The 20186-nt window shown below is 37.5% G+C and overlaps 2 protein-coding genes across 5 annotated transcripts in view; one reads left to right on the forward strand and one right to left on the reverse strand.

The window, feature by feature from the left end:
- NCOA3 (nuclear receptor coactivator 3) overlaps positions 1-12527 on the forward strand; it is an 84625-nt gene extending 72098 nt beyond the window's left edge. Inside the window, exons 15-24 of one of the 2 annotated variants that reach the window (XM_086623192.1) lie at positions 1007-1195; positions 1753-1992; positions 3398-3524; positions 4027-4198; positions 4992-5288; positions 6406-6510; positions 6983-7208; positions 7428-7602; positions 8142-8283; positions 9294-12527. In XM_086623192.1, coding sequence (XP_086479318.1) covers positions 1007-1195; positions 1753-1992; positions 3398-3524; positions 4027-4198; positions 4992-5288; positions 6406-6510; positions 6983-7208; positions 7428-7602; positions 8142-8283; positions 9294-9305 — 1685 coding nt within the window. In that variant the 3' untranslated portion in view covers positions 9306-12527. The remainder of the gene's footprint in view (positions 1-1006; positions 1196-1752; positions 1993-3397; positions 3525-4026; positions 4199-4991; positions 5289-6405; positions 6511-6982; positions 7209-7427; positions 7603-8141; positions 8284-9293) is intronic. The other variant, XM_086623193.1, reaches the window with a different exon arrangement.
- Positions 12528-14913: 2386 nt separating this feature from the next.
- The window catches only part of SULF2 (sulfatase 2), a 62475-nt gene continuing 57202 nt past the window's right edge, over positions 14914-20186 (reverse strand). The window contains exons 14-20 of one of the 3 annotated variants that reach the window (XM_009983395.2): positions 18980-19039; positions 18370-18539; positions 17751-17893; positions 17408-17531; positions 16404-16425; positions 16046-16102; positions 14914-14944 (exon numbers count right to left, since the gene is read on the reverse strand). In XM_009983395.2, coding sequence (XP_009981697.2) covers positions 14914-14944; positions 16046-16102; positions 16404-16425; positions 17408-17531; positions 17751-17893; positions 18370-18539; positions 18980-19039 — 607 coding nt within the window. Of the gene's footprint in view, positions 14945-16045; positions 16103-16403; positions 16435-17407; positions 17532-17750; positions 17894-18369; positions 18540-18979; positions 19040-20186 lie in introns of all 3 variants that reach the window. The other 2 variants (XM_009983393.2, XM_086622749.1) reach the window with 2 other exon arrangements.

Here is a 20186-nt window from a genome sequence, read left to right on the forward strand (position 1 = left end):
GCTCATTATGCGTTCGTAGGCTGCTACGTACACTGTTAGCTGTCTTGACAGCACTCGTCTACTATATACACAATGAATAATGTTAAGTTCAGTTCTTTATTTTATGGTTTCTTCTGGGTTTGTGGAACATAGGTTTCTCAGAGACAAGACATCAGGAAAAACATTTTGTGAGTTGTAAATTAAAATTGAGAATTTTTGTTCCTTTCAGATGACTAGGGAAATAATATGGGATTAGTGGCAAGCTTTTGATTTCCTACTTATTCTATATGAAAACATCATGTGGCTTGCAAATTCTAATCAGTACTCCTCCTTGCCAATGAAAGGAATGCCCTTCCTTAGTAGGAAGCTGAGCAGGAGGGAATGATAACCTTGCTAATAGACCAGTGTCGTTGCACTTTTATAAGTGTCTCTTCCTTTTATAACGTTGGTCACCTCTTGATTGCATGGGGCAATAGTCTGCTGAGGTAACCTAAGGAGGTGAAACATGGACACTGAAAAATGGAAAAACAGGTACAAGAACACGTAAGGCCCCTGACGTCGTTGGCTGTGGAGCACAGTGATTTCTGAGTTAAATAGTCGCCGTGGTACACTGTGCTCAGGAACACACTGTGTCTGGATTCAACCTGTTCCAAACAGAACCATTTGAGTTGTTTCTGTCTCCATGTCAGAGTTATCCAAAGGCTGGGCAGTCCACTCGTATGTATGAAGGAGTCTGTAACACTACTGTGTTTCAAAATATTAAAAACACGGTTCGTTACAGTACTTACATTAAAATGAGCCTTTTTATGTCTAGGGCCAAAGGGAGCTGCATTTGGCTTTTCCTGTAAAAGGTCCTAGCTATGTACTCAAAACGTGATTTGTATAGTAAGAACACCAGCAAAATAACTATTCTTGGCTTGTTTAAGGTCAAGTGTATGTGCCCATAAGTAGATCAGACTTATTTAAGTCCTTAAGAGTACTTTCTATGTGAGACATTCAGTTGCATGCATCTCTTAATTCTTCACAGGTATGAGGAGTCCCCAGTCCGTGCAGACTGCCCGCCCGCCTTTCAACAGAGCCGTGTCTTTAGACAGCCCTGTGGGCTCCAGTGCTCCAGTGAGGAATGTCAATGCATTCTCCATGTTACAAAAGCAAAACTTGATGGGTGGCAGTCCAAGAATGATTGAAAACCAGGAAAATTTTGGAGCAAATCTGGGTTCGTTAATTGTGTACAAATAGATCTCGTCGTAAAGGAAAAAGCTTTTATGTAAAAAAATGTTGCAAGATTATAATATGAATTTTGGTTAGAAGAAACCTTAATGTTAAAGAATATTGATTTTACCATCAGCACATAAACACCTTTTAATTATAAATATTTTTTAAATTATTATCCTTAGATAAAATTATAAGAACATAACATAAAAATACAATCTGCGTATTATTACCAGTATTTTACTTTAGTTTAGCGGTTTAATTATTTTTTACTATTTCAAGTTTTGAATTTAACAAATGTTTTTGATATATAGAAGGAAGAACAGGTCACAATGGCAGTCAGTCATTTATATTTTTAAATATATTAATCTAAATATAGTTGTTTGATGATTTAGACCTTGGCATGGTAAGCTTTAGATGCTTTTGTAGGAGATCAGTGAATTGCTCTGTCATTGGCAGGTGTCCTTGTTGGTAAAACAAAACAAAACCTATAAAAATAAAAACAAAATATGTAATGTATTCTAGATGAAAAATTATTGTGTTTTCTTCTTTTCGTTATAGCAAGTGCTCCCAACAGAAATGTAGCGATGAATCAGCATCAGTCAGGAGACTGGGGTTTGCCAAACTCGAAGGTGAACAGACTGGAACCCACAAGTTCTGCTTCCATGTTGAGGCCAGGACCCGAGTTTGGTGCGTCCCTTCCCAGAGCCGCGGTGGGTGGCTCCGTGTCTGGGCTGCCCGTTCGCTCCAACAGCATGCCTGGCGCAAGACCAGTGCTGCAACAGCAAATGATTCACATGAGTAAGTGTTTTACTTCTCGTTGTACTATTAGCACGATCTCACTGCTTTCTTAGTAAGCAGCCATCATCAGAACCTTTTCAGCTTTGGTAGAACACCAGGTTCTCATCCAAGGGCTTTTTGAGGTAAAGACTGTTAATGTTCACTGACTGGGACATTTGATGACTTTTTGGTGTTCTTTTTGGTTTTGTCTGGTAACATCTGTCTGTTGCATTCCCAGATAACTCATGCTGAGTCTCCAGATTCTTGGGGGATAATCTGTGTGTATTTCTTGAGTGCAATAGTTCTCTGCTAAATTCCAGGAACTAAATGCCATCTGTGATTATATTTGAAGATACTAGTATTCTGATTTATTTAATTCATTATACTTCATAGAGTTTTTTTTTTTCCTGTTAGCTTCTTGGTAATCAGGGGGTTTTAAAGCTTAGAGTATTTCAAAATTCTTCTCACATGAGTATCTAAATTTCATATAAAACCATATTGCAAATACAGGTTCTCTTTTACGTATTCATGTTTGCATGGAAGAAAATAACCTGCATGTCTAAAATATGAAGAGAGTCTTAAAGCCTGTGGGTTTTTTCTGCTCTATATTTCTCACAAAGGTTTAGCCTAGAGCTGAAATTGTCCTGTCTGATGTGCCAATGCTGGGATGCCAAAAAAGGGCTGAAATAAGACAATGGCATTCCTTTTTTCCCTTTTTATCATGGAAGGCTACCAGGGCTGTTACTGGTTCTCTTAGACAGACTTACTGCTTCAATGTGACATGTGAATATAAGGCTAAATTGGGAAGAAATTTCTGCAGTCCTGACTGAGTCAGAATTCCTCAGCTTAGCTTCCTAGAAATTGTTATTGCTAGGTGATTCCTACAAATATTGGGAAATAATGGGATTGCAGAAACTCTCCAATGTAATGCTGTTCACTCTGAACAGGTAGAAGGAAGACAGCACTCCCAAAGAGCAAAATGTTGTTGTGCACCTTGTGTTTCTTTTGATTTTCACCCTGTTTTGGAATTTAAAATGCCAAATGTTGTTGATGTCACTATGACAATGTATATTTGCTCGTACCCAGATTTCATTGGACAGAAAACCCATTTTTTTTGGATGTAAAGTTGCTTTATCTCTTAAGTTCCTTTTTTGAGGGGTTTTAGGATTGGAAATATCAATCCTGCTCTAACAGGGCAGCAGCTTTAATCACAGTCATGTATAAATCTGTGGTCTGTTGTATTTCTGAAATTACCTTGAGTGTGAGTTTACCTATGTACACACTTTATTTAAAACATGCTAATGGAAATCTTCTGAAGCTCCTTGCCAATTTGTGTGATCACCTACAATGCTTTATGTGAACACTGGGAGAGTAAGATATAACACCTTGTGTTCTTAAAAAGCCACACAAATATTTTACCTTGCAGGGCCAAATGAGATAAACATTGGCATGGTGGGGAATCCGTATGGACAGCCAGGACCATCTAACCAACCCGGATTGTGGCCTGACAACATGCTGTCCATGGAGCAAGCGTCGCGGGGTTCACAAAACAGGTAGAATTGGGGAAGATTTTAAGACAAAGTTTAAATACAACTGTTCACTGTTTGTCAGAAGAATTTAAGACCTGGTAAAAAAATTGATGTGTCATGTACAAGGGGGATAACAGATTGGAGTCAGAATCTATTTCCATTTCTGCTGATGATATGACACTGGATATCTTTTAACCCAGCTCCACAAAAGGCGTTGCTAGCAAAAAATCAATCAATCCTTCAGCTGGGAGACACGGAGAACAGAGGTGGGAGAATCTGAAATCATGTCTCTGTGGCACATGCAGAAGCCAGGAGAAAACAGAATTTACATGTGTTCAAGGATACATGTTTGGATACATGGCAATTGAGTGGACATTTTAGGACCTAAATTTAGGACTGAAGTTCTTAAGTCTTACTTCAGTCTTCTGGGTGATTATAGTACTTAATTGTCTCCAGATCAATATATTAAATAAAAACTATATATGCCTTTATAGTCCATAATGGTTGTAATGTTTTTATATTATAGACAATTAGTCAGAAATTCTTTGGATGACCTCTTATGTCCAGCACCAAATATGGAAGGCCAAAATGATGAAAGGGCACTTTTGGATCAGCTGCACACATTGCTGAGCAATACGGATGTCACAGGTCTGGAAGAGATTGACAGAGCATTAGGAATTCCTGATCTTGTAAACCAAGTAAGTAAATAGAGATTTTGGCCATTTATTTTCCAAAAACCTGTATTATTTTGTTACTTGAAAAGAAAGTGAAGAGGGCTGCCTCACTCACCGCGTCTCTGCTCTTCCTTGTCTTCATTTTCCTAAATCTGCATGTGGAAACATCTACATTGAGTAGTGATGTTCATTGGAGAAGCTCAGTACTGATTAAATTTCTTACGCATTACAAAAACATAAAATGGCATATTCTTATCTAGGTTTATTGTAATATAGCGGGGAGAGTTGGGTGTAAATCACTATAATTCTGTAAGCAGAGAATTGTGCAGGGTTTCTGTAGTATAACCATTGCCAAGTGAGCTTGGGTTGTGAAATATTTAACTGGCAGCGACGTGCTACTGAGTAGGACACTTCCATCTCCTCCAGTTCCAGCTTGAATTTGCATCACTAGCAAATAGGAAAAAGAAATTCTATGAATAATTTGGACCTTGCTAAAAAACACAAAATAAGAGTAATTTGCAAAATAAGAGTAATTTAAAAGTGCAGAAGAGCTTGAATAATGATACTGGTCTGTCTGTGCAGCGTGCAGCAGAAGAGATTTAAATTTTTTTTTATTATAATAGCCTTTGCTATTTTTTTATTATAATAGCTTTTGCTATTTCATGTGTCTGGAGATGAAACTTACAGTAACGTGTCCATGCTATGTCCTACCCAAGAAACTACTGGTTGTTGTATGCTGTGTTAGCTTTATTGTTTCTGTAGGAATTCCTACTTAAAGAATACACTGCTAGTGAAAACACTTTTGTCTCTTTTGAAGGGACAAGCTTTGGAACCCAAACAAGATTCGTTTCAAGGTCAGGAATCTTCAGTTATGATTGACCAGAAGCCTTCGTTATATGGTCAGCCCTATCAAGGGCAAGGGGCAGCAATGCCAGGAGGTTTTAGTAACATTCAGGGACAACAGCCATCCTTTAATTCAGTGATGAATCAGATGAGCCAACAGAGCAATTTCCCACTTCAAAGTATGCATTCTAGAGCCAACGTGATGAGACCTCGGACCAACACGCCAAAGCAGCTCCGCATGCAGCTCCAGCAGAGGCTTCAGGGGCAGCAGGTAATCTTGTGCTCCTGCCTTTACACTTTCTTTTGTTTCAGAACGGAGTAGGACACGCACGGGATCATGTTGCTTCACAGATAGGAGAACTGACGTCTCAGCAGATGATTGAAAGGATGGATCTTTCATCTTGGCAGTGCTGTTCGCACTGACCCTAATGGCTGTAGGAGTGAAACAAGCTGTGTTAGGACAAGTGTTTGTCCTTCATCCTGTAGCCTCCTTAGCTACAGACTGGATTGGTTCCTGCAGCACACAACGTTATTGCGACTGAAACCAGTACTCTTGTACTACGTAGCTCTGGATGACCTCTTCATCTTTTAAGTTCACTATTTTTTCTGAATATCCCCGATATCATTAAACGGGAAGCTGCGTTTCTCCTGCAAATCGAATGTTACTTCTTTTAGCCTGTGTTTTCTAACTGACCAATTTGGGCCTGTTGAAATACAGGTTTGCTTTCTATTTGACGTCATTTTAGGGATTTTCTTAGGATGAAAGGTGAGAGTAGATCAGCCATATAGATCTTCACACTGGGTTGGAAGCACTGCTTAAAAAATTGCTGCAGGATTTCAGCCTTGAATTCCCCATGTGAAAATGCAGTCCTGATGTCAAATACAAGTACAAATAAAACTCAGAAAACTGAGATAGCACAGTGTGACATGGAATGGCAATGTTTAATCCTTAGGAAATACTGTGTTCTCTCTTGGTTGTTCTGTGACATTAATTCAATCCAAAGGGCCTTAGGGTTTTGTGATAGGAGAGGAAAGGAGACAGAATTCTATCATTTTAAGCAAAGCTAGTAGTTTTACTCTTCTGCTCAAAACGTGATTTGGAACAAATAGATAGTCTGCAATATATTTATTCTTTAAAAGTGCTAATTTAGAGGAAGAGGCAGGGGAAGCAGCCAGTTAGTGCTGCACTGTATGGAGGGTTTTTCTTTTTGTGTGTGTTTGAGCTGCTTAACCAAGTAGTTTGGTACTTCTTCAGGTACATCAAACAAGGCAAAAATTAACCATTGCACTTTATGGATTTGAAAAGTTTGTAAAGAATTTTTTTGGGGGTGATTGCCATTACTTTGTGGTATTTTCAAGCTAATAGCAGTAAAATGTCTTTTTCCAAGTTTATGAATCAGACTCGTCAAGCGCTTGAAATGAAAATGGAAAACCCAGTCAGTGGTAATACCTCAGTGATGAGACCAGTTATGCAGCCACAGGTGGGATCACAGGTAAGTCATTATTACACCAGCCATCTGAAACAGGAATTTTTAAATAGACACGTCTTTTACACATCTGTTTAAAATTTGGACTTTCTTGCATGGTTCCAGAGTCTTCCTTTTTATCTTGTTTTTTTTCTCCTGTACAAGTGAAAAAAGTTGGTTGTTACCTCTCTTATGAATAAGATTTCAGTCAGATTTGTCCATTAGGTCATGCTATCAATACAGTCTGCTGATTGTATTTTCCGTTTAGGATATGATAGATAATCTAGTTCATCATTTGTTTAGCACTAATGACAACTTAATGAAAAGCTTAGTTTGATATTTTGACTATTTTTCTACTGGCTGTGGGTTTTCTTGACTTTCTGTTCTGGTAATGGATATGCTGGGTCTTAGAGCTAGAGAGAGCATAGGTGGTTTGATTGACATGATTTCATTTGTAAAAGTGTTTTCTAATATAATTTTTCTTTTCTTTGGGGGATAGCAGCAAGGTTTTCTTAATGCTCAAATGGTGGCTCAGCGTAACAGGGAGCTAATAAGTCATCATTTTAGACAACAGAGGATGGCAATGATGATGCAGCAACAACAGCAACCTCAGGCCTTCAGTCCACCACCAAATGTGACTGCCTCAGGAAGCATGGATAGTGCTTTGACAGGCCCTCCGATGGCTCAAGTTCCTCCACAGCAATTCCCCTATCCACCTAATTATGGTACTAGTACTAACATGGGTTTTTTTTGTCTGTCTGGTGTTCTTTTCGCTTTCTTCATTTATTATTAATCCAAACTACCTAAATACCGATCACTCTGAAAAATGGAAAATACTTCTACAAAAAAGGATGACTTGTTCCCTTCTCATCATTGCAAGAAGATAAACTGAAAGTACTAGGTGATGATAACTGAAGCATATTGTCTGTCCTTTGTCTTTTAAGGAATAAGCCAACAACCTGATCCTGCATTTAGCAGAGTGTCCAGCCCTCCCAACCCAATGATGTCATCAAGAATTGGACCCTCCCAGAATCCTATGATGCAGCATCCTCAGACAGCAACAATGTACCAGTCCCCTGAGATGAAGAGCTGGCCATCGGGAAGCATGGCCAGGAGCAGGTGACCTTCTCAGTTATAATCTTTAGCTCAAAAATTGTCTTCCATTTTGTCAAAAGTATAAGCTATGTTAAATAGCTTGTAGTAGGAAAAGGATTTAGAAGAGGGAAAAATAATTCTAATGCATCTTACGCTTAGCTCCATTTATTCATATTGGACCTTTGCAATCTTTGTAACTGGAAGCAACATTCAGCCTTTAACTATAAAAAAACCAACTTGGGGATGGGGGGGCAATACAAAAGTTTGGAGTAGTATTACAATATACAGCCCTAATAGAAGCCTCCAAAAAGGTTACGATAGGAAATACATACACATACTTCTGTTCGTAACTAAAAATTAAAAATTCCTTTTGGCAGGGAAATTTCTGTTTCTACGTTCAACAACAGATATTACGTAGAAACAAGTAAATGCAAAAATAGTTTTACGCTTCTGGTGACTATGTAACTCTTTTCTTTCACATGTCTACAGCTGGTGCAGGGAAGGCAATACATCAATGTTTAAACTTCTTGAAAGGTAATTTTATTTGTCCTTTTGTGCTTCAGTTCTTTCCCACAGCAGCAGTTCAGCCACCAAGGCAATCCCGCAGCCTACAGTATGATGCACATGAACGGCAGCAGTGGCCACATTGGACAGATGAATATAAACACCATGCCAATGTCAGGGATGCCTATGGGTCCAGACCAGGTAAGTTGTACAAAAAGATCGATGAAAAGATCTGTTGACTCTTCCTATTGAGCACAGTTTGCTTCAAGCCATTCCTCTGGCACAATCCTGTTCTCAGTTATCCTGTTTTGTTTGTATTTACATCTGTGGACCCAACATTTGTGTGTCCCAAGAGACACCTTAGTTTTGGTGATGTTTAAATCAAATCCATCATGAACCCCAGCTGTCTACTGTCATTAGCTGTTCACTTTGAAGTATCATAGGTAGGATCAAGGCTTAAACTGCACAAAGGAGGCTTAAATACTTCAGAGCCTGGAGAAACCCCAGAGGGCAAAAGATGGAGACTGTTAAAAGCGTCTTCAGCAGACATAAAAGATGATGTATAATAGCTCTGTGAGTGAGACCAAGAATCCTGATAGCACAGCATCCTCCTTCTGACAGAAGCTGAGGATGATACTTACTCTTATAGTAACTTGTAATAGCTTGTGTATGCATAGTAAGAAACTATGGAAAATAATTTAGGTCCCATACTTAAGCTAATAACAGGCACTGCACAGAAGGCTGAAACACTAAATAATTTTTTTTCTGTAATCTTTCCACAAAATACCAAGGCTGAGCAATGTAATATTGAGATATTTATTCAAGTAGAAAGTACCTTATGAAATTTTGTGTAAGGTACGTCAGGAAGCAGGCAAAATAATCAGAGGACTTCTAGAGGATAAGTAAGGTATTGGAGGACCTTGATATAACGAGTAGATTTTATAAAAAGGGGGAAAGTGAAAGTGAAATTGTCAGATTTTCCAACCCCAAACGTCACACAGTGAAGATAGCCAAATAACATGTTTAGGAAATTCTGAGACAGCATTTATTTTCTATAAATTTATCTTCAAAGCGGAGCACTGAAATGCTATTTTGCATAGAAATTGACTGTCGGTACTTTCCTCTTCAAAATGCAGTATGTTGACTGTTTTTTTTTTCAGCAAAAGTATTTTTTGTTTTCTGTGATGATTATTTCTTCTTTTCTTTAACAGAAATACTGCTGACACTGAGAACCATCTCTTCAAACAAAAGGCGCTGTATTAACGATGCACTAGTACCACAAAGGAAAGCTACACGTTCTTCACAGCAGCCCGTACCCACCTGATGGCAATACCTGATCCTCCCTGTTAATCACCATGATGTCCTGAGTTACTTCATTCAGCGGAAAAAATACCAACAAACAACAAAAAAAATTTTAGTAGCAGCAGTCTGCGCGTTACTGTGTATTGTGGTGTACAAAAAAGGTCGTACATGTTTCTGGCGCTCTGCCTCTAGAAATGTGAATTTGGCAACGGCGTTTTCGTAGACACGATGGGCAGACTCCTGGCACACCTTATCCATTTCCTGTAGCATCCAAAGCCCTTTAACTACAGGCAAACAAAAGTGCCTGGAGAAGTCACGGTGATAAGAATTTTCTGATTTCTCTAGTAACAACATCTGACAGAGAATGTAGTTCCTAGCCTTGACTCTTTATTATATTAATTCCCGAATATAAATGCTGCTTTTAATCTGTTACCCCCAAGAGTCAGGACTTCCCAAGCAAAGTAGCAGTGCAAAATGATTTGACACATACTAGTCCAAAATCCTGTCCGTTGAAGCCAAGGGGTAGAAAAAGAGGATAATAAATTTAAATTATTTAAACACAATTGTGACTAATATTTACATATTGATGTGCAGCTGAGTGCACTTTATAAAAGACTATATAATGGATTAATGCAATATCTTTGATAAGGACTTAATATGAAGGTAGGGTGTACTCACGTTCCTTCTCAAACACAATCTCTTAAGAATTATTTGAAAAGACTGCATAATGTAATGTTTTCTGTGTATGGAAATTAGAGCAATAATCTTTCATCTTTTGGAAAATAACTTCAGAAAACTCAAGGCAAGGCACTGCAGTCTGAATCAGAATTTTGCAGTCTTTTTGTGAATAAATTTTGTAAATATGATCTTTAAGATAATGTATTATATATGACTTTTGTAGGTCACTAACTCATTTTTGCAGAGTTTGTGAAGCTAAATATTTAACAAAATTGATTTCTGTAAACTCAGTGTAGTTGAGGTCCAAATAGATTTTTTTTTTTTTTTTTTTTAAATTAAATTTAATGACTTTGAAGCTGGGTGACTTTGGCCCACGTCTTTCTCTTCTTTGGTCTTCAACCCTTCATTTATTTTTACATCTTTAACATAATAGCTTTTTATAAAAGACCAGTTGTAAATGCTTTCTCCACCTGTGAGCACTTTGTTACATTTCTTTTTACAGTTTGACAAAAAGGCTCTGCGTTGTAAGACGTTACGACTTGTCATGACAGTCGTGTCTTTCTATATATGTTGCCTTTTCAGTTGATGAATCTGGATTGTGTCTTTTTGGTCAATTTTAACAAACTCTAAATGTTCTTCAAAAAAGTTTGTCTGTTGCAAAATATTTGTTGTTACATGACATCCAGAAATCTTTAAGGATATTAAGCCACACTTTAACCAAACGTCTGCACCTCATTGCATTGTTCTAATAGTAATGAATGTATTTTCTAAGCAGGTTTCTCTCATATCAGTATTTAAGTCTGGTTACAACTTTATTAATGCTATTTGCTGATAGTTTTCCCCCTCCCTTTTATTTTGGTTCCTTGAAATGAAGATCCCTTTGCAGTTTTTCCAGTTTCAGGCAGTTATGCCGAGTCAAACCTCTAAACTTCCATAAGGGATGACCCGGAAATGTTTAGGACGTGTGGTGCTTTTTGTTCTGTTGTTCCCCGTGTAATGGAAAACCAACTTCTCCCAAGTGAGTAAGGAAAAATATCTGTGTTCTTGATTGCTTCTTCTTGGTACTTGTAAGCAAGAGGTGGTTTTATTGTTCAGAATATTTAGTGATCTTCCATTTTAATAGAAATAACTTTAGAAATATTCTCAAAAAGTTCATCCTTAGCATACAGCCAGTTGTGTTCCAAAGGGAATGTAGATTCAGTCAATCTACTGTATGCAACCCTGTCTCTGCAATTAGTACTGAGTATATAGATTAGGTGATGGTATTTATTTGAAACCTTCACAGTTCAATTCACGTGTATTTTTTAATGCCAAGCTTTTAAAAGCCTAAGGAACTTTTATCCTCTTTTTTATTTCTTAGAACATATCTATTTGTTGAGTAAGTAAGTGCTGCCTACTGAAGTTGAAAGGCAACAATCCCTTGCTTTTTATAACAAATCAGAGTAGAACAATCTTTCTTGTATATTTTGTAGTTGTTCATTATATTGATGGAAACTACAAACCCTGATTGCTTTCATTAGGTGAGCTCTTAGACTATAATACTACTTTATACATCATGCCCTTTTAATTTTTTTTTAAATGAGTGATTCTATTTATACATCTGTGTATAACTGGTACCTGACTGATGTTATAAAGGATCATCATTTTCTCATCTGTGTTTAGAATGTTGGAGCTTTCCAGTACTTACTCTTTTGCTGAATCCAAAGATTTTTAGTTTAAACTTGATTAAGGGGGGGGGGAGGGGGGCATTTTTAAAATGCGTTGATGACATCTTTCTTGGCAGCACTGATCCTAAATACTGAATCTATTTTGAGAATCTTACCTATTGCAGTAAATAAAACGGACCTCGAAATCTGTTGACATTGAGTATCTCCACCAATTGTTTTGGTTCTATAACAGCAGATTTTTCTGAATGTTTTTAAAAACCAACCTGTGTAAAACATTTTAAGAGAACAATGAGGAAGTACAACCACCTCTGGTCACTGCTGCACAATGAGCGTCGTTTTGCTACATGTCTCTGTTGCCCTTTTGATCACAGAAACCATGTTTTTATAAAATTAATATGTAGTAGTTTTTTCCAGTCTTGGCCTAAAATTCTGCTTTTAAAGTTAGGAAATCAGGACCATTTTTCAGTCATAAGACAAAACTATTTGAATGTTATACCAATTAGCACACATTTTATTTTAGAATTTATGTGCGGACTACCAGATGACAGAATGATACAGCAAGTATGAAACCATGTAATTCTGAGAGCAATATCTTTAAAAATTCTCAGGAGAAGGCATACAGTATTGAGAATTGCATTTAAGTTTAGTTTACATTATAAGTATTGCTTGAAATATCTGTATCTTTATTTTGCAAAACAGAAAAATCACGGGGACTGATTTATAAAAGAGTTGGTTGTAAGGTATTACTGCTCTTCTGATTTTTGTGTTTGGATGTTAATAATAATGTAAATAAAGGTTTCTATTTAAAATCAGAACTTGGTGACACAGTATATAAGCTGTCTAACACTTAAGTATTACTAACACTGATAACTGTATCCTGGAATGGTCAGAGAAAATCTGGTGCTATTACTGAGGAAAGCTATGTATAGCAAATGATTTAAATTTGCTCCCAGTTAGCCATAAAAGCTAAGGGGATAACAACTCAGACCCTCCTCCTATGAGACCCGTTTAGCAACTAAAGTTGCATTGACACCGAGTGGAATTTATGTCCTTTTCAGCTTAAATAGCAGTTTTTAGCAGGGCTGAGAGAGAAGAGGGGGTAGCTTTCCCCGTCAGTTGGCAACAACCTACCTTTTCATAAATAGTAGCTGCTGCTTGAGTGCCACAGCTCAATATTTTGTACAAAGGGACACGGTAACTTTTCAAGCAGGAGCAGTAACACTGGCCGTGCAGGACTTCCACACTTTTTCACTCATCTTGCCAAAGACTACAGGCTGAACACAAAAAAAAAGGTAAGTGCAAATATTTTTTTCATCTAACCTATTATTCTTCCTGCACACTCACGGGAACTGGTAGACAGCTAACACTTCTCTGCAAATCAGCAAAAATGTGTTTCTATTAGTGAGTTTAAAGTCAGTATTTTTTACTTACTTGTATTGATCTAGGATCTCATCATCTAGCAGATGTTTCTGACAGGACATGAAATCTGTAACAGGTTATAAACAAGATCTATGGCTAGATTAAGACAGACAATCATATATTACTTCCATAATTAAAAAAACTTGCAAGAAAAGTTTGGGAAGTGTATTTGAGTTATTCACATGTGTTACAAATACAAGCTCAAGCCTAGTTTTATTATATAGCACACACAGTGAAAATTCAAGTATATTTTTTGAGTATGGGGGCGTGGTACTTCCTTTGTGAAGTAATTCCTCTTGAATTCCCTAATGTGTAAACAGGAAGGGTATCAAAATAATTTCCATGATGTACTTTTTACACGGTGTTTCTAGAAGTACAAGTTTGTGTTTTCAAAAAAAGTACCTCTTTGTTAAGAGTGAAGGCCACTGTTGGTCGAATCTGTCACATGAGCTCCTTCCTGCATGTGCCTTTAAAACAGGTAGCAGATTAACATGAAAAAAAAATTATAAATACAAATATCACTGCTAGTGCCTGTACTACAATGTATTTAATAATGCCTTTATGAAAATACTCAAATAGACTCTGTACACTGTGCTTCCTTAGTAAAATGATGGGTTTTTTTCCCTTTAAAAGCCTTTAAACAGTAACTGTCATTCAGAACATCTACTGTTTTGTAGACTAAACTATAACTAGATTATTGGCTACAAGTATTGAACTTCTTGGAGCTGCCTTTTTTAAAAATGTATGTAAAAGCTAGACTACTAAGCAAATGCTGCCTTCTCAAAGGAATTGTTTTGGTTTTGAACATACAATATAATATCACCACATAAAAAAACTTCATACAAATCTGATTTCATTAAAATTCAAGATGTACATTTACTGAAATTTTTCAGTACTTTTAAAAATGAATAAATTCTGAAATGTACTATGCAACATGAAGTAACGTTTTGAGAAATGAATGTGGGGGCATTCCACTCTCTTTATTAACAAAATTCTTCACAACCTGAAGGAATTTATTTTCAAACAGTATATTGATCAGTATTTACACAACCCCTCCAAGAATCCGGTGTCTGTTAGTCAAGATTTTCTCTAATTGTCCTAGAGGTGTCAATAAGATGAACAAGTAGATGTGGAACTAAAATGTATCCTCAGAGGAAATTTGAGGAATATCACGGTGTTGAGAATATTCAATGCTGTTCATTTCAACTCCTGAATCTCTTAAAAGTTCTTTTCCACCATTACCTTTACTCCAGTTAGAAGCAAAAGTGTCCATGTTTTCTAAATCTTGCTTTAGAGTTATACTTGCCTTTGCAGTTTCCCTCATGACATCTGAAAGTGGGCTTGAACTGAAAAATGTTCAAAGTTCACTTCCGCTGCCTTTGTGCACCCTTTGCCCACTGGGATGGCAATCCTCTTTGGGATGTGGCTGTGTTTGCTCTTCTGTCAATGCTGGATCAGTGTTAGTGGTGCCTTGAAGTACAATGCCTTGTGAAGCAGGTGAGGTATAATCCAAAGCAAAAAGCAGGTACAATAGTGGATTTGAGACCTGTATTTCTGACAGCATCTCCAATAATTTCACTGCATCTATTTCATTCACTCACCAGTGCAAACATTCTATCTATTTCAGCCTCAAAGTTTATCCAGTCCTCCAGGCTAATATTATAATTCTTTCTGAAGTCATACACGTTTTCATTTAGTCTGTACATGGATTCAAGTTGCAGCCAGTTTGTATCCTCATGGAGGTGCAGCAGTCAGTTGGGGGAGGTCAGCCCTCCCATCCTTCCCACAGTTGTCCTCTTTAAAATAAAAACAAACACGATTTAGTGTATAACATTCTACTAGGAAGTAGTTAGAAATATATTTTTCAGGGTTCCATGCAGGAAAAAATTGAAACACTGTGGACCACCTATAAAAATATATCACGTGTATCACAAAAACAATCCAACTATGTTTGAATCTTCAACCTGTACAAAACCTGTATCTCATTAATTCTAACTTCATTTTGGTTCTAAAGCCAGTCTTGGAGCTCTTCAACTAGAAATGGAAATACTGCCATTAAATGAGCAAATCCTCTTGGGTGAGCTGAGAACGAGAGACTGTGCCTAGTAATGTGCATGTTTTTACTGCACAATTTGAGAGCACCTTAGGATTTTTAACGAGCTGAAGTCTCAACCGTCTTTTTAAAGGGAGATTCGGAGACAGTAACTGGCATGGCAAAGGTAACTATTTTTCGTGTCTTTAAATCTCTATCTCACCTTTGGGCTTTGGCAAGTTGAGAACTGAATATCACCTTCAAGTTTTAAAGGGCAGTTAAGTAAGCAAAAAGCCTAAAAATATATATTTTAGTATAATATCAGAATAAAAATGTACAGATCTGTCTCATAGTCTACTTTCTGTTCTAACCTGTTTTTTTTTCTCACAACACGTGAGGCTGTGGTTGGATAAACAGCAAGAAAACGCATAATATTCTCTCTACTCTGAGAAATTGCAATCAGTTTTTTTTCTTTCTGGATGTGAAAGCCCACTAGGTAGCTGCTGCAAGTTTAAATTTAGACAAAACCAATATAATGGTCTCTGATATTTAATGGTAGTTAATCATAATTGGTTTATTCAACTGAGCGTCTACATTTGCTCGAGTTTGAGATTGCCTTGACCTTAAGGCTCCTAGAGCCCCAGAAAACATGTACCAAGAGGTTACATGCAGTAAGAGGTACAGCAGTAGTTGTCTCTAATGATTGCAGCATCATATTTCTTGCATAATCTAGAGAACTTGTCACTTAAGCATTCTGTGAGAATAGATGATGATGTTATATAAAGGTGCTGCATGCAAAAAGAGAAGTGAAGAAAAGAAAGATAACTAAAAGCTTAATGCTTTTTGTGAACTGCTCCCAACTCACAGTGACTTGGCAGATGAGGGTCTCTTCACATCTGGCCACTTTCGACGCTGAAACTGCCTAATTTTCAAGCAGCAAAAGGAGAAAAAAGTTAACCATCACCAAGAAAACCACCAGCACTACAGTCTGAGCGATGAGGAAGGAGAAGGGGTTAAGCCTGAATTTTGACTACAAATATTAGAACATGCTCTAACACTGAAATAGAAATAGCTCCAGTGTTTCAAAGTAACTGGGATGGAACGATCTTGCGAAGGCCGTCCCAGGCAGCGTCTGTCCATGTGGCTCCCAATCCCACACTCCTAACTCCTTCAGCATGAAGGTAGTACTTAAGAATAGTAATTTAACTTTTTAAAACATGTACCTGTACTGCTGGTAGCTTCCATCTTTAAGCCCTAGATAAGGAAAAATTAACAATGTTACTAACCATTGCCTGCAACAGAATAAGGTATTGGGTAAGGCACAATTTTAAAAAAGACCTGAGAATATTAACAGATTAACACGTATTGCCATGATAAATATTTCCATATGTGTTAACTGGAGCAGTTATTTTTTTATTTAATCCCTTATTCTAGGTAAAATGGGTTGTAAATCGAGATAGATATCTTTGAAAGTTTTCTGTAAACATCCTTCAGTAGTGTATTTAAATACCAAAACCTGTTGATTTCAAAATGTGCAGCTCTGTGTGGTGTCTGTACTAAGTAAGACCCGAAATAATATTTTGGGCTTTGGTGGATGGGTAGATAACAGTGTTTTTGAGGTGGAGTCTTCAATCTCTAAAGGCTATGATTTTTTAAAAAATAGCATTTCTTATGTCAATTTAATTGTACTAAGGTGTATAAGAAATACAATTTAAAAGGAAGAAATACAAGTAACTGTACCTTTCAGTTTGCTATCATCATTAAACATTAAAAAAAAAAAAAAAAAAAATCACAAGCAGTATAAAAACCAGATCCATTGAGTAGACCCAGAGAACGTTTAATGCACAGGAAAGGATGAAACTAACCTAGAACAAGAGTAAAGGGTCATTTTGCTATTTGGAATTTAAGTCCATAGTTACAAGAGCACAATGCAACCCTTCTTAGATGGGCTGTTATTTCACAACTACCTTGCATTAGCACAGGTAGGGCAAAACTGAGCTGCTTAAGCACTGGTGCCCTTTTTGAAGTCAGTTATTTTTAAGGCATTTTACCAGAAGGATGCATGGACTGTACTGCCTCTAAGAGAAGGGTTTCTAAAAATTGTGCCTTCAGTTGGAATGCTGTATAAATAAATACTAAAATCCATTTGACTGATACAAATTTCATAATGGTATGTAAGCTCCATTTCCTTTGCGGAGTTTTTGAGTGTAATAGGAGAGGCACTTACCCAGATCCATGTTCCTGGTTCTTGGATTGCATTGTTTATACCCTTTGCAGCTTCTTAGTTCCATGAGCTGGACATGCAGTTGATTGAGAACGTCTCTATCTAGCGTATTCACTGCATTAATTAGCTGCAATAAACAGAGGTGCTTGTTAGGAACTATTGCTCTGTAGTTTGGTAGCTTTCATATATGGAATACATGTGGTTTATTTGTAACAGGAAAGAAACCAAATCACACTATGTTCAGTGATTTGGGCCTCAGCTACATCCTGCACCAATACTGTGCTATTTCAATTTATCAGCAATAAGGAACAATGATGTATTTCTAGAGCTTTCTATGATCAGGTACCTGATATGGATCAGTATTGAGATCAAAATACTCCAAAAATCCAGTAGCAAATTCACAAAACAGGAAGTTGTGGGTCTCGTTGATTGTCCTCAAACACCAGTATGTGTTGTTGTTGGCACTGGTACAGGCACAGAAAGGGCCCACTGCAAATTCAAGAGTTGTAAAGACATAAGCTACACGCTGCTGTCTTTAGGCAGTTTATCACTTTCTGTTTGTGATATTACTTTATTCATACACCATTACTCTCTCTGACTCCTCCGCTCTAAAGCAGAGAATGCCTTCCACCATCAGCTTCCTCCACGCATACCTAACCCACACGACGTAAGTAACTTAAGCAATAGCTTGGCTCGTTGCTTTCCCCATCTTCCCTGGCTGGGAAACATTCCAGATGGTGAGACACTACACACAATTGTACCGTACACAATTTGAAGTTGCTTTTAACCCCCTTGCCTTTCGTGCAAGGACAATGCCAACACTGAAACAGAGATTACTCGGTATGAGGAAGGCTGTGCAGCTGCGGCTACAGAACTAATGACACGGATAACTGCTGGTGGCCCAGCACCCCTGCCCAGCCTAGCTGGGACGTGCCTGCCTGTTGCTTAGTTTAAAGTATCCTTACGTGTCCAGAGGGGAGCAGTTTGCCAGTGCTGGTTGTCGTGGGTGAAGCAGGTCAGACCAGGCATGCTGCACGTGTCGTTATTTTTTATTCTCTTCAGCAGTTTGCGCAGTTTCTTCTTTCGTCTTTGCTCTCTGAGCAGCCACAGTCTGTCCTTCTCCTGTAGGGCTTTCCTGCACACACGAAACATTAGGGTCATGCAGACTCTGTTATACTTGAACATACCTAAAAAAAATGAAGCAGCTAATAAAATAAGCTGCTTTGAGAGAAAGAAATAACCGGTATTTTTTAATTAAATGGCTTCTCTTCCAAATGGCTCTAGATATGACTCTGCAATTCAATGGCATTGGGAAAAAAAAAAAATGAAGCCAAAGGGGCTTATAGGCTTGTTTAAAGTCTGTGATGTGACATTTCTCAAACCAGGAGCCTCATCTCAGAATTTACAAGCATTTCAACAGCGGCTTAGTTCCTTGCCCAGGTGTCTGTGTGTTTCTTCTTTTTAATACAGGAGAAATGAAAAGGTACTGCTTTTGCTGAGTTTGTACCTGGTGTGCATGGACTCAATGTTAATGTCTTTGCATTTCCTCTTTCAAAGGAACAGGCCTTCACTTACTTGAAAGGATGAAGATTAGATCCCTTGTGCCTCAGTTTGCTCTTGTGTTTTGAATGGTAACTGGAAAACAAAAACAGTGTTGTTGATGAGCAACGGGACGACAATTGCTCCTGTTCATACCACACTTTCCTCCTGGATTTGAAGCAGATTTAATCCAGTGTCACATCTCCCTGCAACTCATCTACACATGTTGTGAACACAACGCAGCTTTGTTAGACTGGGTCAGGCCCTTCTGAGCCGTGTTGTGCCTCTTTCTCTCCTTACATCACTGTGCACAGTGACATCTGGTGCCTTCATGCTGTATTGCAATAGGTGGGCACAGACGATTCCAGCTACAATTTTCAATTTCCGTTGTCATCGGTTCTTGTTTCCGCACATGATTTTATCCGCAGATAAAATCAATAGATTTATAATTCAATTACAACTTTTCTTCACCTGCATATTCACTAATTTGTTCAGATGACAAGCTCATACCACCTTCCTGACGTTTTCCTTCTAAATGAAAGAATTTAAATACCAGTTACACTTTGTAGGGTTGCTTCTTTCCTCCATTGTTACTAGATAGAAGTTCCAGGAGAACTTTAACAAGATGCATGGAACTGTCCCAGCAATAGCAGTGTCTAATATAGTCTGAGATATGGAGGGTGGCAGCAGACACACACATTCTAGCTGGATGGATCTGTCTCCAGAAACTCTCACAAGATTTTGCAGACATTTCCTTTCTGTCTAGTTTGCAAAGTTAAAAAAAGACAGAACAGCCTAAATCAATGGCAATATTTTATGACTGATAAAGTTACTACCCACACAAATCAGCAAAAACAAAGTTCAATAAATGTTATTTTCTAAGCAGTACATCAGAATTTAGTTGTCAGAATAAAATTCCCTTTAAAACAAAACAAATTTTGAAATTATTAATGCTACTGGGAGCTTTAATAAATTTAATGCTTATAGCAAATTAACAAAATAAAATTAGTAAAGAACTATCTATCTTCAGTCATTTTTTTTATCTTGCACAGACACTGGGTGTTTCATGAACTAATCCTAAATCCTAAATTCTAATTCTATGCAATTCTGCAAACACTTAAACATATATAACTCAGATGATTAACTTCACTGATTTTAGTGGGATTATTCATCTGAATAATGCTCTTCACAAAGATAAGTGCTTCCTATATTAGGCCTAAAAAATATAACATTCTTTACATTT

The sequence above is a fragment of the Tauraco erythrolophus genome, chromosome 18 (genome assembly GCF_009769465.1).
Source record: "Tauraco erythrolophus isolate bTauEry1 chromosome 18, bTauEry1.pri, whole genome shotgun sequence".
NCBI lineage: Eukaryota > Metazoa > Chordata > Aves > Musophagiformes > Musophagidae > Tauraco > Tauraco erythrolophus.